At 44.2% G+C, this 14532-nt stretch overlaps 1 protein-coding gene and 1 long non-coding RNA gene across 4 annotated transcripts; one reads left to right on the top strand and one right to left on the bottom strand.

The window, feature by feature from the left end:
* Positions 1-329: 329 nt before the first annotated feature.
* TSPYL5 (TSPY like 5) lies at positions 330-4803 on the bottom strand. Of its 3 annotated transcripts, none has more exons than XM_057532237.1 (2): positions 2522-4803; positions 330-1214 (listed from the first exon to the last, which is right to left on the bottom strand). In XM_057532237.1, exon 1 carries the CDS (start codon positions 4689-4691, stop codon positions 3444-3446), a length of 1248 nt encoding a protein of 415 aa, XP_057388220.1. In that variant the 5' UTR covers positions 4692-4803; the 3' UTR covers positions 330-1214; positions 2522-3443. The 3 variants fall into 3 exon arrangements, with proteins under 3 accessions (XP_057388220.1, XP_057388222.1, XP_057388221.1); XM_057532239.1 differs by having other exon boundaries at positions 330-1038; XM_057532238.1 differs by having other exon boundaries at positions 2566-4803.
* LOC103003615 (uncharacterized) lies at positions 4797-14133 on the top strand. The gene is made up of 3 exons (XR_449544.2): positions 4797-5184; positions 10860-11049; positions 11154-14133. It is a non-coding gene; the product is annotated as an uncharacterized LOC103003615 (long non-coding RNA).
* Positions 14134-14532: the final 399 nt, after the last annotated feature.

Genomic DNA, 14532 nt, shown 5'->3' with positions numbered 1-14532 from the left:
AGGTTCCACCCTGGACTACTGCATCAAAATTCATATTTTAACAGGATTCCCCACAAAATTCAGAGGTACTCTAAAATTTGAGAAGCACTGGATTTCCACTAGAATTACCTGGAAAGCTTGTTAAGAACAAGACTGCCTGGCTTCTTCCCAGAAACACAGAATCGCAATCTCTGGCATGGGCTTGGGAATCAGAATTTTACATATTGTTATGTAGCTAGTCACACAAGGGCCTGAGGCTTAGGAATCACTCATGTATGCCACAGTATACATCCCCTCAACTACCCAGCCTCTGCTTAACCTTCCAATTCTTTTTTAAAGATAAAAAAATATAACAGAGATACAGGCTTTTATTTTTTCCATCATGCATGCAAGCTTACAACTATTTATACTGTTTCGGAACAAAGAAATAATTGCATTATTACCAGGGTGTCAATTACCAAGTAAGACAACCAGTTACTGATTACTTTCGGGAGGTTATTATCACAGAACACAGCAACAATTTCCAAATTATACTTTCAAGCCCAGAGTTATATTATGAGACCAGGACAAGCTGATAATTCTAATAGTCACGCAAGTCTCCATCTTACACAGGAAAAAAGACTGATGTTCTGGTGAAAGATCTCAAGTAAGCACCTTATCGAAGACTGGTAAGTCTTTATCAACAAACAGTCTCTCTTTCCTTTTGTGGATGCAGGGAAAAGGCAGCACCCCCTTCATCTGTTTTTGAGACTTCTTGTTAATTCCGAAGACTTTCATTCTAAGGCCCACCACTGGAACTTCATTAGTTAACACGAAAAGCAAAAAACAGACCTGATGCGATAATGATAGTGCACCCCACCACTATCACCACCAACAGAGGGTCCCAATCTCCCAAAGCAGTCCTGGTTGAACTGGCACAGGCTCTTGGACTTTTGATAAACAATACAGGCAGGCAAAGGGAGACACAGATGAAACCAGGTTGATCATAATTGATAACTGATGTAGCTAGGTGATGGGCACACGGGGTCCAGAGACCATCCTCTCCACTTCTGTGCATGTCTGAAAATGTCCATAATAAAGAGGAAAAAGCTTAAAAAAAAAAAAAAAAAAAAAAAAAAGCAGACCTGTACAGCTCTATTTTTCCCATCAGGCAAAAAATGAGGAAAGTGGTTAGATTTACTTAGAGACAAAATAAGCAGCATATACATTTATCTTCCACATACGCAAGGCCACACCTAGAACAAAAGAGAAAGCATCCAAAGTAACATTATTCTGTTTGTTTGTTTCTATGATTTATAAAATCCACTAATGAGGAGAGACAGATTGGACAAAACTCTGGGCATACCCTCACCTAGGCATCGCATTTGCCCACGGCCCTTTACTTCTCCCGTCCCCACCGTGGGGAAGGTCCCTCCCCATCCGCTCCAACACTGAGAGTCAGGCGTGTTCTCCCTGAGGCTCCTCTAGCCATTTCTATCTGCTCTTCCAGGCCCGCTCCACACCAGACTCATTCCCACTCTGTGCTTTTGCCCCAACTCCCCTGCCCAAAACACCCTCTCGACAGCTCTGAGTCAAGACCTCCCTAGCCCTTGGGGAATTCAGAACAAGGTCTTCCATAAGGAAAGGGAAGTTAGTGGGTGGAGGGCAAGTGTAGACACAGTCCTACTTTCCTACCCTCAGGGATAAGGGGGAAAGAGGGCACAGGTAAGCCTGGGCAGGGAGGGCCCAGATCAGCTTTAACACCCACAGGAAATGAGCCTTGGAGATTCAGAACAGGTTCTGCCCACCCCCGTCCCCATGCCCCAGGAGAGAACCTTGGGATCCCCCATACTGGAAACTAAAGCCTACTTCTACGGGTATTTGCGGGTAGAAGCCAAGAGAGCAAAGGACTGCTAAGGGTGGGAAAGCTGGGGAATGAGGTTCCAGAGGGCGAGAGGCTACCACAGAGGAGGAAACAGCAGGAGGCAACTGGGTCTTAAGGGACAGAGGAAAAGGTCGTAACAGGAGTAACCCTGGTTCACAACACTGCTGCCTGGGGGGTTATCATTCTAGCAGAGGCACAGCCATGAAAAGAATTTTCAACATCAGAATTATAGTGTGAACCCAGGAGTCGGGAGCAGGGTCTGAACCCAGACCCACTTGGCCTTCTGGCTTCCTCTTCCAGCCCAGTGTGTGCGTGTGTATAGCAAGTCCCCAGCTATCTCGCTACCTGTATGTAGAAAACCCTGGTTTTACAATTGTTTTGTTTTCTCTTTCTGAGATGCGGTACTACTGAAACAAAAAAAAAAAAAGGAAGGGAGGGAGGAGTGGGAGACAGGACAGGGAGAGAGGGAAGGGAGAGAGGGAAAGGAGGAAGAGAGGGAGGGAAGGAAGAGAGAGGAAGGAGGCGTGGAGGTGTGAGATGAAGTAGCCACAGGCCCACAGATCAGAAACAGCTCTTCCCCAGCAACCCCACTAGAGCACTCTGGTCGTGCGTGAGGGAGGGAAGAGGGGAGCTGATAAAGACACCTAGATTATAGGTGAGTCCCGTCCCCACCCTCACCTGGAACCACAGCTTGATGACAGCGAGCACATGTCCATACATACCAGCCCGCCCATCAGTCTGGCAGCCAGGAGGGTTCCTGGAAGGCTGGGGAGGGCAGGTGTGTGTCTCATGCACCGGCAGGGGGCCTGGGTCCACAAGCAGATCTTGAGGTCCTTGTTGACCAGGAAGCCAACTGGGGCCAATAGCAACCTGGACAAAACTCAATGGCCTAATAGTGATGGGGCATGGTGCAGACCCTGACGAAGGTTCACCAGGAGAAAGGCCCAGAGGCAGGAAGAGACGCATGATGGTACAGAGCACACGGCATACTGCTTCTCACCCTTAACCTCATCTCTGTCCAGGAGGGCAGCATGGGCCCCTGGCCAAAGTCAGAGATCTTGTAGATGGCACCTTGGCTGGTGACCCCAGAGCCACGGAACAATCAGTTTTGGCTGATGGCCAATACCATGTGCACAAGCTTCATTTTGCAGTGGCAACAGAAAAGCTTGCCATAGATGGCATGCATGGTCACATGAACCAGCCCAGCAAGTCATGGACCCTGAAGTAGCAGAGCTTAAGGATGCACTGGTCCTCTTGTTGGATGACTCATGAGTGTCCACGTTAAAGACAGGTGGGAAAGGCCGGAGCCAAGAACAGGGTCCAGGCAATGTAGATAAAGGCAGCACACATCTGAATCATGTGTGTTTAACATATAAACAGTAGGGGTGAGATCACGTAACATGTGACACTAACGTAAAAAAGCAAGAATGCCATGGGGAGGCAAAAGAACATGATCATAAACACCATATTCTTGTAACTTAAGTCCAAAGGGAATACAGTGCACACAGGTCAACATGAAGAGAAGGCAGACAGCCAAACACATGTGGTCAGCCAGCCAGGCACGGGTCCAGCAGGAGGTAGTAGGGAGACTTGTGCAGAATCAGTTGGACTTGTTTACCCCAGGCTCTGGGGTCTCCACTGGCTGCCTTGCTGGACATGGCCTGCCCTCCTTTCCTTTCTCTGCTCGGGCCCCTTCACTCATAAGGTAGTACTGCAGGGGATTGGGCCACAACTCCTCGTTGATTATCTCCACAATCTTGTCAGACTCAATGGAGCTGTGGTTTGAAAACCACCCAAAGAAGCTCCGGGTGTTGTCTGGGTTCCCCTGGCTTAGGGACTGAAGATCGTGCCCTGGGAGCCACTGGATTGGAGTAGAACGAGACACCACCTGACCGGAAGGACCACACCCATATTCCTTGATGAGCACCTTATTTTGGAAATAGGGGTTGCGCCCAAAGTAGAACTTGATCTTGTAGCCCAATCTGGCGAGACCAAGCTCTTCCACCTCCAGGCTGTTCAAGTAGCTGAGTACCTCTTTATCTTGGTTGTTCAGAAAGGATGAGAGCTGGGGGTGGTTCTGAAAAGCCTGCCCCCAGAAGCCCGGGATATTCTGGATAAGGAGGTTCCTGCGCTCTAAGTGGTGCACTCGCAACTGCCCAAACTTGCGGGAGAGCCGCAGGTAGGCCCTGTCCGCCTGGGCGTTCATGGTCTCCAGCTTCAGCTGGACGTTCTCCAGTGTATCCATGCTGCCATCTGTTGCCGGGGGCCCTGACCCTGCATCCTTCTCCACCTTCTTTTCCTCTACCACTGGAACGGAGGCAGACTCCCCAGTGGTCCCTTTCTTCGGTTTCCCAACAGCGACGGCCGGAGACCCCCTCCCCACTGCGCTACAGGTAACTGGGGCCTTCTTCCCAGCGGGGCAGCGCCGATTTCCAACGCGGGGGACATTTTTCGGCCTTCCCACGGTCCCCGCGGTTCCCACGAAGACAGTGTCTGTCGCCAGGCGCTCCGAGAGTGTTGTGGCCTTCCCTGGGCCGGGCCTGGTTACGGCCTGCCCGCGATCCCCCGCAGCCCGGGCCCGGAGCGCGAGGCCACAGTCCAGGGGGAGCCGGCAGGCACCCTCTTCCCCGGGCCGGCGGGGCGGCGCAGGCGCAGCGGTTTCCAGGCCACCCCAACCCGCGCCAGCCTGCACCTGTGCCGCCTTGGTCTCCTCCCCGAGCTTCTGGCACTGTGGAGGGTCCGGGTCGCGTGGGGCGTCGCCAGGAGTAGCGTGGACTCGGCCTTTGGCGCGGCCTTTGCCACGGCTTTTGGCGCGGGAGGACTTTCTACCCCTACCTCGGCCGCTCATGATGGTAACGGACTCAACTTCAAAGGCACGCTCCGGCCCTGCGGCCCCTGGCGCCAGCTCGCTGTCCCTACCGAGAGGGCCTCTCCTTGGCAACCGCCGACGTCACGACTGCGCGACTGTACCGTAGCGCGAGGACTGGATGCGCCCGCTGATTGGCTCCACTGCCGCAGCTGCGCACCAGCCGACCCTCACAGACGCCCCCGCCCCCACCTCACCCCAACTCGCTTTCACTGTTAGAGAGGGCTGTGCTTTCGTTTAGTTTCTAACCTTTGGCCTCAGTTGTGCCCTCGGGGTCCTCTTATATAAGACACCCTCAAGACAGCCATCATGTCAGTTCCCCTATCATATACTTTCTAAACTAAATATCTAAAGTTCCTTCAATTAGCTTCTGTGACATCTATCATGATGAAACTGCTCCTGGTCTCTGTGTCTCATCTTTGAAAGCCTTTGCTGAGGGATTTGCCCGGGTACCTTAACTCCAGGGACTTTAAAGGTAGGTACCGTAATGCCAGGCCACAAAGCGATGTGATACGTGGTGGGTTGTTAGTAGTAACTACTTAACAACAAAAAAATAGCAACTACTATTTTATGAGTATCATTATGTGTCAGGCACTTTACCATGTGCTTTATATGCATTTTCTCAATATGTGAAGGAGGTATTATCATTCTCATTTTCCAGATGAGAAAACTGTGGCTCAGAGATGCCGAGGAACATTCCTGAGATAACGCAATAAGGCATGGAAGCACAATTCTAACCCAATTCTGACTCATAACCTTTATTTTATATTCACAAGTGTCTAATCCTTCCAGACCTGCTCAGCTGTAAATGACTACATTAGCGCTTAAGAAGGCCAGCCTTGCCTGTTAAACCAGCATCAGCCGGGCACCTCTTCATCCTGGGACCATGACCTGAGTCCTCTAGCTGCCTCAGGCCTAATTTACAGAGCTGGGCTATCACTCAAGGTATAGGGCCAGGAGTGAAGGATACAAGTCACAATTCCTATAACTGGAGTAAGACGGGAATGTGGTCAGAGAATTATTTAATTATCATTCAAGGAGTGGAGCAGGGCTTCCCAGGTTAAAGTTCAGAAGCAGACCCTCCATAGTGGCAGTGAGGAGGCCCTAGAAACTTCTTAGAGACTGCAGAGAAACAGCCAGACAACCTATTTCGTGTTCACAAGAGAGCCCTGGACCATGCTTTTACTAGCCAGGTGAAAGGACCATGAAATAGTGAAGCCAGTGACGAGGTTATGACCAGTATGAAAGTTTTCAGGTTGTCTCTTTAAGTTCAAAGGGAACAAGAAGGCCCTTGCAACCAGCTAATGGAGAGGTAAGCCCCAGCGTCTCTGGGTTCTCAATACCTCTTCACACTTATTACTCTCGTGTGGTTGTAGACTGGCAGCCTGGCATCACCTGGAAGCTTGTTAAAAATGCAGAATTTCAGGCCCTACCCCAGACCAGCTAAATCAGAATTTGACTTTTAACAAGATCTCAGTTGGTTTGTATCCACATTAAAATTGAAGTATAGGAGACAAGGAAAAAGAGGGATTGTTTGATACAGTTGGGCCTTACTTTAAACCAGCCCGATACAAACGACTCTGCTGACTTTCCCAAAGGCTCTACAATAGCTTGCAAGGCTCTCCGTGATCTGCCAAGTTCCCTCCCTGCCACTGCCCAACTTACCTCTCTGACCTCATCCTCTTGTCTCTCCCACCCGCTTCCAACTACACTGGCCTACTTACTGTTCTTCAAAATACTGGGGAGGCTCCCGCCTCAGGGTCTTTGCACTGGCTCTTCCTTCTGCCTTAAATGCTCTTCCCCCAGATATGGTTTACCACCTTGGCTGGCTCCCTTCACACTTTGCTCAAATGTAACCTTCTCAGTGACCATCCTATTTAAAATTGCCACCCAGCTCCATCCTTCTAACTCTGCACTACTTTTTTTATTCCTTAGCACTTGTCACCTTCTAACACACTACCAATTATTTATTATGTTTATTATTTAACTGTCGCTCCTCGCTAGAATGTCAGCTCCGTGAGGGCAGGGATCTTTGTTTTGTTCACTTGTGACTACAACAGTGTCTGATACATGAAAAGCACTCCATAATTGATTGTCTGGAAACCTATTAACCTCATAATTTAGCTAAAAAAGCATCTTTTGATATGAGCACCATTCAGGGACAATCTTAGGTAAAAAATACAGAGTGACACATTTAAAAATTAAATTAGGGGAATTCATATTTGACTTAAAAGGGATTAAGCCAAGGGTTACCTTAAATTCTTGTTGAGGGCCCTTTCATAATCACTTCTTCCCAAGGCCTTCCATGATCACTCCAGACCACGGTAAGCAGCCCTGTCCTTGATCTTACAGAGAAGTTGTTAACTGTAATATATTCATTTAGCAATCACACATGCAGTTTTTGTGCCAGTCCTTGTACAGAATTACCTCTTAAACCAGATAACCACAGTCTGGAATTCTCTGTAATCTCAGGGGGAAAAAAATTAGCTGAAGCAGCCACTACCCCTCTGTAAACTGCAGAAATTGATAGATTGGCCCACTTCTCAGAGCATTAACAGTTGGACCAACCTCTGTTGTCAAGAGCCTTAATCCAGCATCAGCATCTGCGTCATGTAACGCTCACCCATGACTAAACCACTGCAGGATTAACGTAGGCTGGCCGCTGCAAACAGTGTTTATTGTACAATCTCCTTGAGCCTGTTTCCATCATGTCAAAGAGATAAGCATCAGGTAAAGGGAAACAAATGTGAGACTAGCACCTTATATAAAGATACTCCTCTTCTCCTTGAGAAGCTGGCCTGTGCTACTGAACTGAACTGTTGGTTTTCTTCCGAGGTATTGATATTTAATTTATATGAGACTATATCTTGGGTTCCCAGTTAGATAGTAAACTGTATAAGGGTAGAGACCGTGTCTCTTTCTTTTATGCCTCAAAGCACCTAGCATGGCCCTTGCACATACTAGTAATTATAACAAAATTTCACAATTTATTTTGTACTTTATACTGTACCATGTTCTAATTCACTGAATCCCTACAACCATGCCATGGGACAGGTGCAGTTATTTCTCCCATCTTAGACATGAGGTTACTGCTGTACAAAAAGGTTCTGTACCTTGCCCAAGGTCACACAGCTAACAAATGGTTTTAGCCAGGCAATCGAACTCCTGCACCCACGCTCTTAACCACTATTCCATGATGTAAAATTATGGTTTGATAGATTGAAATATCAAACTCTCTCTAGTGGGTAAAAATACCTTTCAATTTTCAAAAATTATATGTATATATATATTTAATATAATTATACGTACACATACATGTACATACACATTCATATATAGATAAACTAATACCTATATATATCAATTAGTCATGAATCATTTTCTATGGGGTGTATATGTGGCATGATGATACTAAACAGAAGTGAGTTTCATTTCAACAGTCCAGGTTGAGAATAAAGCATCTTCATTTGCACTGCATTTGTCATAAGCATTCTATGACTATTATGAAGGAAATACATATTTACTCTCATGAACTCAGAAATCTGGAAGCATTGTGACCTTTTCCCAAAAATTAGGCATTAAATCCACAGTAATATAAGCATTTAATTGATTCTTTTAGATAGTTGATCATTAGCAAATATTTATTAAAAACTCATAAAAAGGCTTTTCAAAATATTAGAATAACTAGTCGTCACTTTTGTTCTCTGAAAATTGTACTTCCTCCATTCCTTTTAAGGTCTGATTTCCTCCAATCATAGAAATTAACAGACTGGGAAAAGACATTCCAGTCATCCAACCTACGGCGCAGCCAAGAGAACAACATTCCCCACCGTCTCCCTGCCGAAGGGCTTTAAGATCCCAGATGACATTTTTTAGCCACAAAGGTTTTCTCTTCCCCCAAGGAGATAGTTTGAGTCTGTTAGATCAAACAGTGAGTATTGCTTACTATAAGACATTTTACCAACTAACCCTCCCAGATTTGGAGGATCATAGAAAAGGAGTGACATAGGGAATATTTTTCAAAGCCAAGGAGGGAGAGAAAAATCTGCCTCTTAATGGTAAATTTCAAAAACTATTTGAACTTAACATCTTGAATAATGTGCCTAGCTTCTTCCCAGTTCCCACTCGCCGCCAAAGACCAAAATTTTACAGCACCTAAGTTATTCAGTTCACGTCATATAAGTAGCTGTAAAATATTTTTAAATATTGACAGGTGTAGTCTTCCTTCCTGACATTTTCTTTTTACCCTACAACATTTTCACCATAAAAATTAGAATGGGGGTGGGGAAGTGAACCCTCTTATATCACCCAGCACATCTCACACACCAGCCAGGTAGCTATAGGGGTGAGAAGACCCCCCTCCCCTTATCAAACAAGCCATCAGTTTTCGTGAAGCTAGGAATTTTCATCAAAGACATGGGGAAAATGAACAAAGAATATTAAATTGAATTTTAAATTAATAGGCAAACATTCTGCAGTTAAAATGTTCAATTATATGTTGCAACCAACTAGCACCCATAAGCATGAGGTTTCATTGTTCCATTTCCTTTTACCTGGACTAATTTAACTGAAGATACTCCTTGTCTTCTGGAATGCCTGCTTCGGTTATTCGGTCTGTGTTTGTGTAATATCTGACAGCAGTAAGATATTTTAAAAAGCACTCAAAATTAATAGTCAAGAAAAAGAGTAAAAGAAAATAAAGAACTCAAAAATTAAGAAAAGAAAACAGAGTGAAATACAGTCACCCCTCAGTATCATGGGGGATTGATTTCGTGATCTCACCTTAGACAAGAAAATCCAAAGAAGCTTGGGTCCCTTACATAAAATGGTGTAGTATTTGCATATAACCTAGGCATGTCCTCCCATATACTTTAAATCATCTCCAGATTACTTATAGTATCTAATACAAGTAAATGCTATGTAAATAGTTGCTGGTGTGCAACAAATTCAAGTTTGCTTTTGAAACTTTCTGGAATTTTTTTTAATACTTTCCATCTGAGGTTGGTTGAATCCACAGATGCAGAACCTGCACATAATGCAGGGTCAGCTGTCCCCAAATGTGTCCCAATCCGTTGTGTCTCCTACACTTGCTAGAAGCTGGGCACAGATTTGATTCTGACCTTTTATCTACCAGTGCAAAGAGAGAAATCAGATGTGGTGTAACGTTCATAATGTTTGTAATATTAAAAAACAAACAACAACAAAACAGGTTCCCAGAGAAAATACACTGATTCTCAATGCTGAATCCAGAGAGGAATATCAGGATTCAAAGTCCCAGTAGTATCCTGACACTGAGTCCAGCACCGTAGTACCTATAGCACCGCCTTATAGGCTGGTGAGCAGCCAGACAAAGAGCCATGTTGTAAATGCAGTTCCATGGTGGTTCAGGTCCAGAGCTGGAAGGCTTAATCCAAGGAGACAGTGTGTAGAATTTTGAGGAGAAGCTGGATGTGTGTCTTGAAGTCAGCCTCTGCAGTCCGGCCTCCTCGGCTGACAGTGTGCCTGGAGCCTGGATACGGCCTGGTAGGCATCACATGAAGAGTGGGCTGGTGAATTTCATTCTGCTCCCTGCTACCACATGGGCCCAGACCTTTCCTGAGAGCCATGCCCTCCTCTCCCATTCCTTCATCTTTTTTCCTGTCTCCCCTCTCTTTCTTTTCTTTCCTTCCCCCGTACACTGATGTGTTTAGAGAAACCATCCCAGCTGCTTCAAAGACTATTTCCTGCCCCAGGTTGTCCCCCATCCACATGCAGACTAAGCCAGGTCCCTGAGAAATGAAGCCATGTTTCCCTCTCAGAGTGACTTTGTACCTCAGTGTCTCCACAGTGTCAGAGGTGTCAGTTGGGGTCAGGGTTCAGGTACAGGACCAGGCACGTGGCATAGGTGAGTGAAGCAGGCCCAGTACAAGCCTTTAGGGAACTGAAGAGGGAGCTATGCCCCATCTCAGGCTGGCAATTGCCACTCCACTCCAGCTGATTGTAGCCATGGAGAAATCTATTTTTATGTGAAATTTCTCACTTTAAAAATCCTGTGAGAAAAAAAAAAAAAAAAATCCTGTGAGAGCCAAACAAGACAATTCTGCTTGTAGGCTCTAATTTGCTACCCCTGTTCTACATCCTTGGTTTTTTTGTTTTTTTTTTTTAATTCAGTTTTTAAGTGAAATCATGAAGGAATGTCTGGAAATTATTTGAATTCCTCCAAAGAAGAGCAGTTTTTGTGGTTGTCACTCGAGAAAAGCCTATGAACGTAAAGAGAGGTAATATGATCAAGCTGGACTCCACCTTACATGGTTAGGGCAAGTGAGGAATTGATGGCAACTGGGAGACAGCTTTACTCAAGGTGAGCCCAAGTAAGGGATTATATTTTTGTCAAGATTTTTATCCTTTTTCATTTTAAACTGCAAAGATGATGATCATTATTTTTAATTGGTTTTATTTTTTCAGACGTTAAGACTCTGTGCTACCTCTGATTTCTTAACATGTGTAACTTAGACTCCAAAACTGTTTTCGTCTCACTACAATATGAAGGCTTTGCAAGATCAGCTCAAGAGACACATCCATACTGCTCTCTGCACCCAGCAGCCACGTCTGGACAGCTCTACTGAACAACTAATGCAGTTCTGACACAAGTGGTAGATTTGAGTGACTAACGCTGCCTCTCTGTTGTTTTTTTCCTCCCCTTCTTAATCAATACCCATATAATTGATCAGGTAGGCCATATGGCCCCTGTGATTCCCACATTAAGACAATTAGGACAGCAGCCAGGTCATTGCTCAAGCTGGCATTCTTCATAACTAAGACAAGAAAACCTAACTCTTTGTCTTTCTCAGAAAAAGCCAACTCCACCTGCTCGTGGGTATGATTCAGTACGAATTCATGTAATATCTAGCTAAAAAGGAGTACAGCCATACTTAGAAAAAATATCGCCTAAAAGTGAATTGTATGCCAGTAAGTTTCCCCCTGCAGAATCCAGACTGAAATGTGATAGTAGAAATCTAATGTGATAGTGAAACTCTAGCTCAAGAAGAGTGAGTATACAGTGTAGACTAAGATCTTACACACACTCTGAGAGAGAGCTGCTGGTCACTGGAGAGTAGGTAGACTCTCCTACTCTAGGACCGAGTGTCAGAGAGGAGGAGTTCAGAGACTGGGGGATTCTCACAGCTATGAGCTCTAAAATGATGGAGGCGGGGGGAGGACTTGGAAATGCAAGGCCAAGTGTAAGGAAAGATAAAAGATCTATTTTCTGGCATCAGGATTTATAGAGGGAACCGCTCCCACACTGCAACCCTCTTTTAATAAGAGAAAGTAACAAGCTAAACAGCATGTCATAGCTGAGATTTCTGGAAAGTCAGCCATTCTCAGCATCATGGAATCTGTGAATCAGGAGCCAATGGGAAGCAAAACAAGTAGCAGTTTGAATATAGAATTATTATTTTATTTAGAACAGAAAGTGAAAATTTACTAAATATATTTACTAAACATAGGCTAAACATATGACCTATTGGCCAGGAGATTTATGCTTCCCTACGTGATATGTTCTCTTAACTCCAACCCCCAACCCCCAAGCAGGAGCAGTGGAGGAAGCAAGAACCACCACAGTAGGGTTAGTCCTGGAAACGACATTGTGCACCAGCAGACTTCTTGCAGAAGGTTTCCAAGCATAAGAGAGACCCCTGAAGTACCTGGGCAGCCCACCCACTACTGAAACAAGACAAAAATGCCTCTGGGAAGGAGATGACAAATATTCCTCTTGTCCTATTGTCTTCCATCACTCAAACCAATTAAAAAGTAGAACAAAAGTACCTAAAAAGAGGCAAACAACAGCAACCAATTCTCCCAGTTTATAATCAAACAGGATTTCAGCAACCAATGTTGTTAAAAAATTTTTCTACCATATGCCTCATGTGTTACTCTAGTAAATGAATTCTTTCATCATCAAGAGAGTTTATATGACATTCTCTTGATGATGAAAGAATTTATTTCCTAGAACAAAACTCTGGAAAAAGTCATGTTAAGAATCATGCTGGCCAATATTATAACAAACAACATAACACTTCCACTAACTTCACATTTGTTATGGGCCAGGCACTCTACTAGGCATTTTATACATGTTTTCTTATTTTCTCCTCTAAACAGCTCTATAAAGTAAATGTTAGTTGTATGTGAAAGGTAAGGACACATGCTCAGAAAGGGTAAACTATTTGATAAAGTTACATAGCTCATAGGTAGCAGAGCAAGGATTCAAACTAAGACTTTAATCTTAGGCCACCTCAAACCACCATACTCTCCTGCTCACAAAATAAATTTCTTAATCATTTGAAAAAAAAAAAAAAAAAAGAATCATGCTGGCAAGATTCTTTTTGACCCAGCTCCTAGAGAAATGGAAATAAAAACAAAAATAAACAAATGGGACCTAATGAAGCTTAAAAGCTTTTGCACAGCAAAGAAAACCATAAACAAGACCAAAAGACAACCCTCAGAATGGGAGAAAATATTTGCAAATGAAGCAACTGACAAAGGATTAATCTCCAAGATTTACAAGCAGCTCATGCAGCTCAATAACGAAAAAACAAACAACCCAATCCAAAAATGGGCAGAAGACCTAAATAGACATTTCTCCAAAGAAGATATACAGATTGCCAACAAACACATGAAAGAATGCTCAACATCATTAATCATTAGAGAAATGCAAATCAAAATTACAATGAGATATCATCTCACACCGGTCAGAATGGCCATCATCAAAAAATCTAGAAACAATAAATGCTGGAGAGGGCGTGGAGAAAAGGGAACACTCTTGCACTGCTGGTGGGAATGTAAATTGATACAGCCACTATGGAGAACAGTATGGAGGTTCCTTAAAAAACGACAAATAGAACTACCGTATGACCCAGCAATCCCACTACTGGGCATATACCCTGAGAAAACCATAATTCAAAAAGAGTCATGTACCAAAATGTTCATTGCAGCTCTATTTACAATAGGCAGGACATGGAAGCAACCTAAGTGTCCTTCATCGCATGAATGGATAAAGAAGATGTGGCACATGTATACAATGGAATATTACTCAGCCATAAAAAGAAACGAAATTGAGTTATTTGTAGTGAGGTGGATGGAGTTAGAGTCTGTCATACAGAGTGAAATAAGCCAGAAAGAGAAGAACAAATACAGTATGCTAACACATATATATGGAATCTAAGGAAAAAAAAGTCATGAAGAACCTAGTGGCAAGACGGGAATAAAGACATAGACCTACTAGAGAATGGACTTGGGGATATGGGGAGGGGGAAGGGTAATATGTGACAGGGTGAGAGAGTGGCATGGACATATATACACTACCAAATGTAAAATAGCTAGTGGGAAGCAGCCGCATAGCACAGGGAGATGAGCTCGGTGCTTTGTGATCACCTAGAGGGGTGGAATGGGAGGGTGGGAGGGAGGGAGACACAAGAGGGAAGAGATATGGGAACATATGTATATGTATTACTGATTCACTTTGTTATAAAGCAGAAACTAACACACCATTGTAAAGCAATTATACTCCAATAAAGATGTTAAAAAAAAAAAAACATGCAATACAGGATTAAAAAAAAAAGAGTTAAGGAAATTGGGGCAAAGGGCAAATAAGGGTAGAAAAAATAAATGAAACCAGGGGAGAGGTTAGTACACAGAATGCCTGCTGTAAAGTGTGTGTCATTTATGGCATCTCATTTTAAAAATAAAACAGTACAGCTCACTTTCCTAAAAAAAAAAGAATCATGCTGGCATAAGTCAGGTGTATCTAAGGGCCTGGCCTCTGGCCTAAATTTTATCATTCAGT

Source organism: Balaenoptera acutorostrata, chromosome 17 (assembly GCF_949987535.1).
Source record: "Balaenoptera acutorostrata chromosome 17, mBalAcu1.1, whole genome shotgun sequence".
NCBI classification, from domain to species: domain Eukaryota; kingdom Metazoa; phylum Chordata; class Mammalia; order Artiodactyla; family Balaenopteridae; genus Balaenoptera; species Balaenoptera acutorostrata.
The sequence above is the reverse complement of the archived record's forward strand: the minus strand, read 5'-3'. Positions and strand labels throughout refer to the sequence as shown.

What these genes read in the sequence shown, in the direction of transcription:
- TSPYL5 (XM_057532237.1), bottom strand. Translation starts at nt 4,691, where the DNA reads ATGAGCGGCCGAGGTAGGGGTAGAAAGTCCTCCCGCGCCAAAAGCCGT.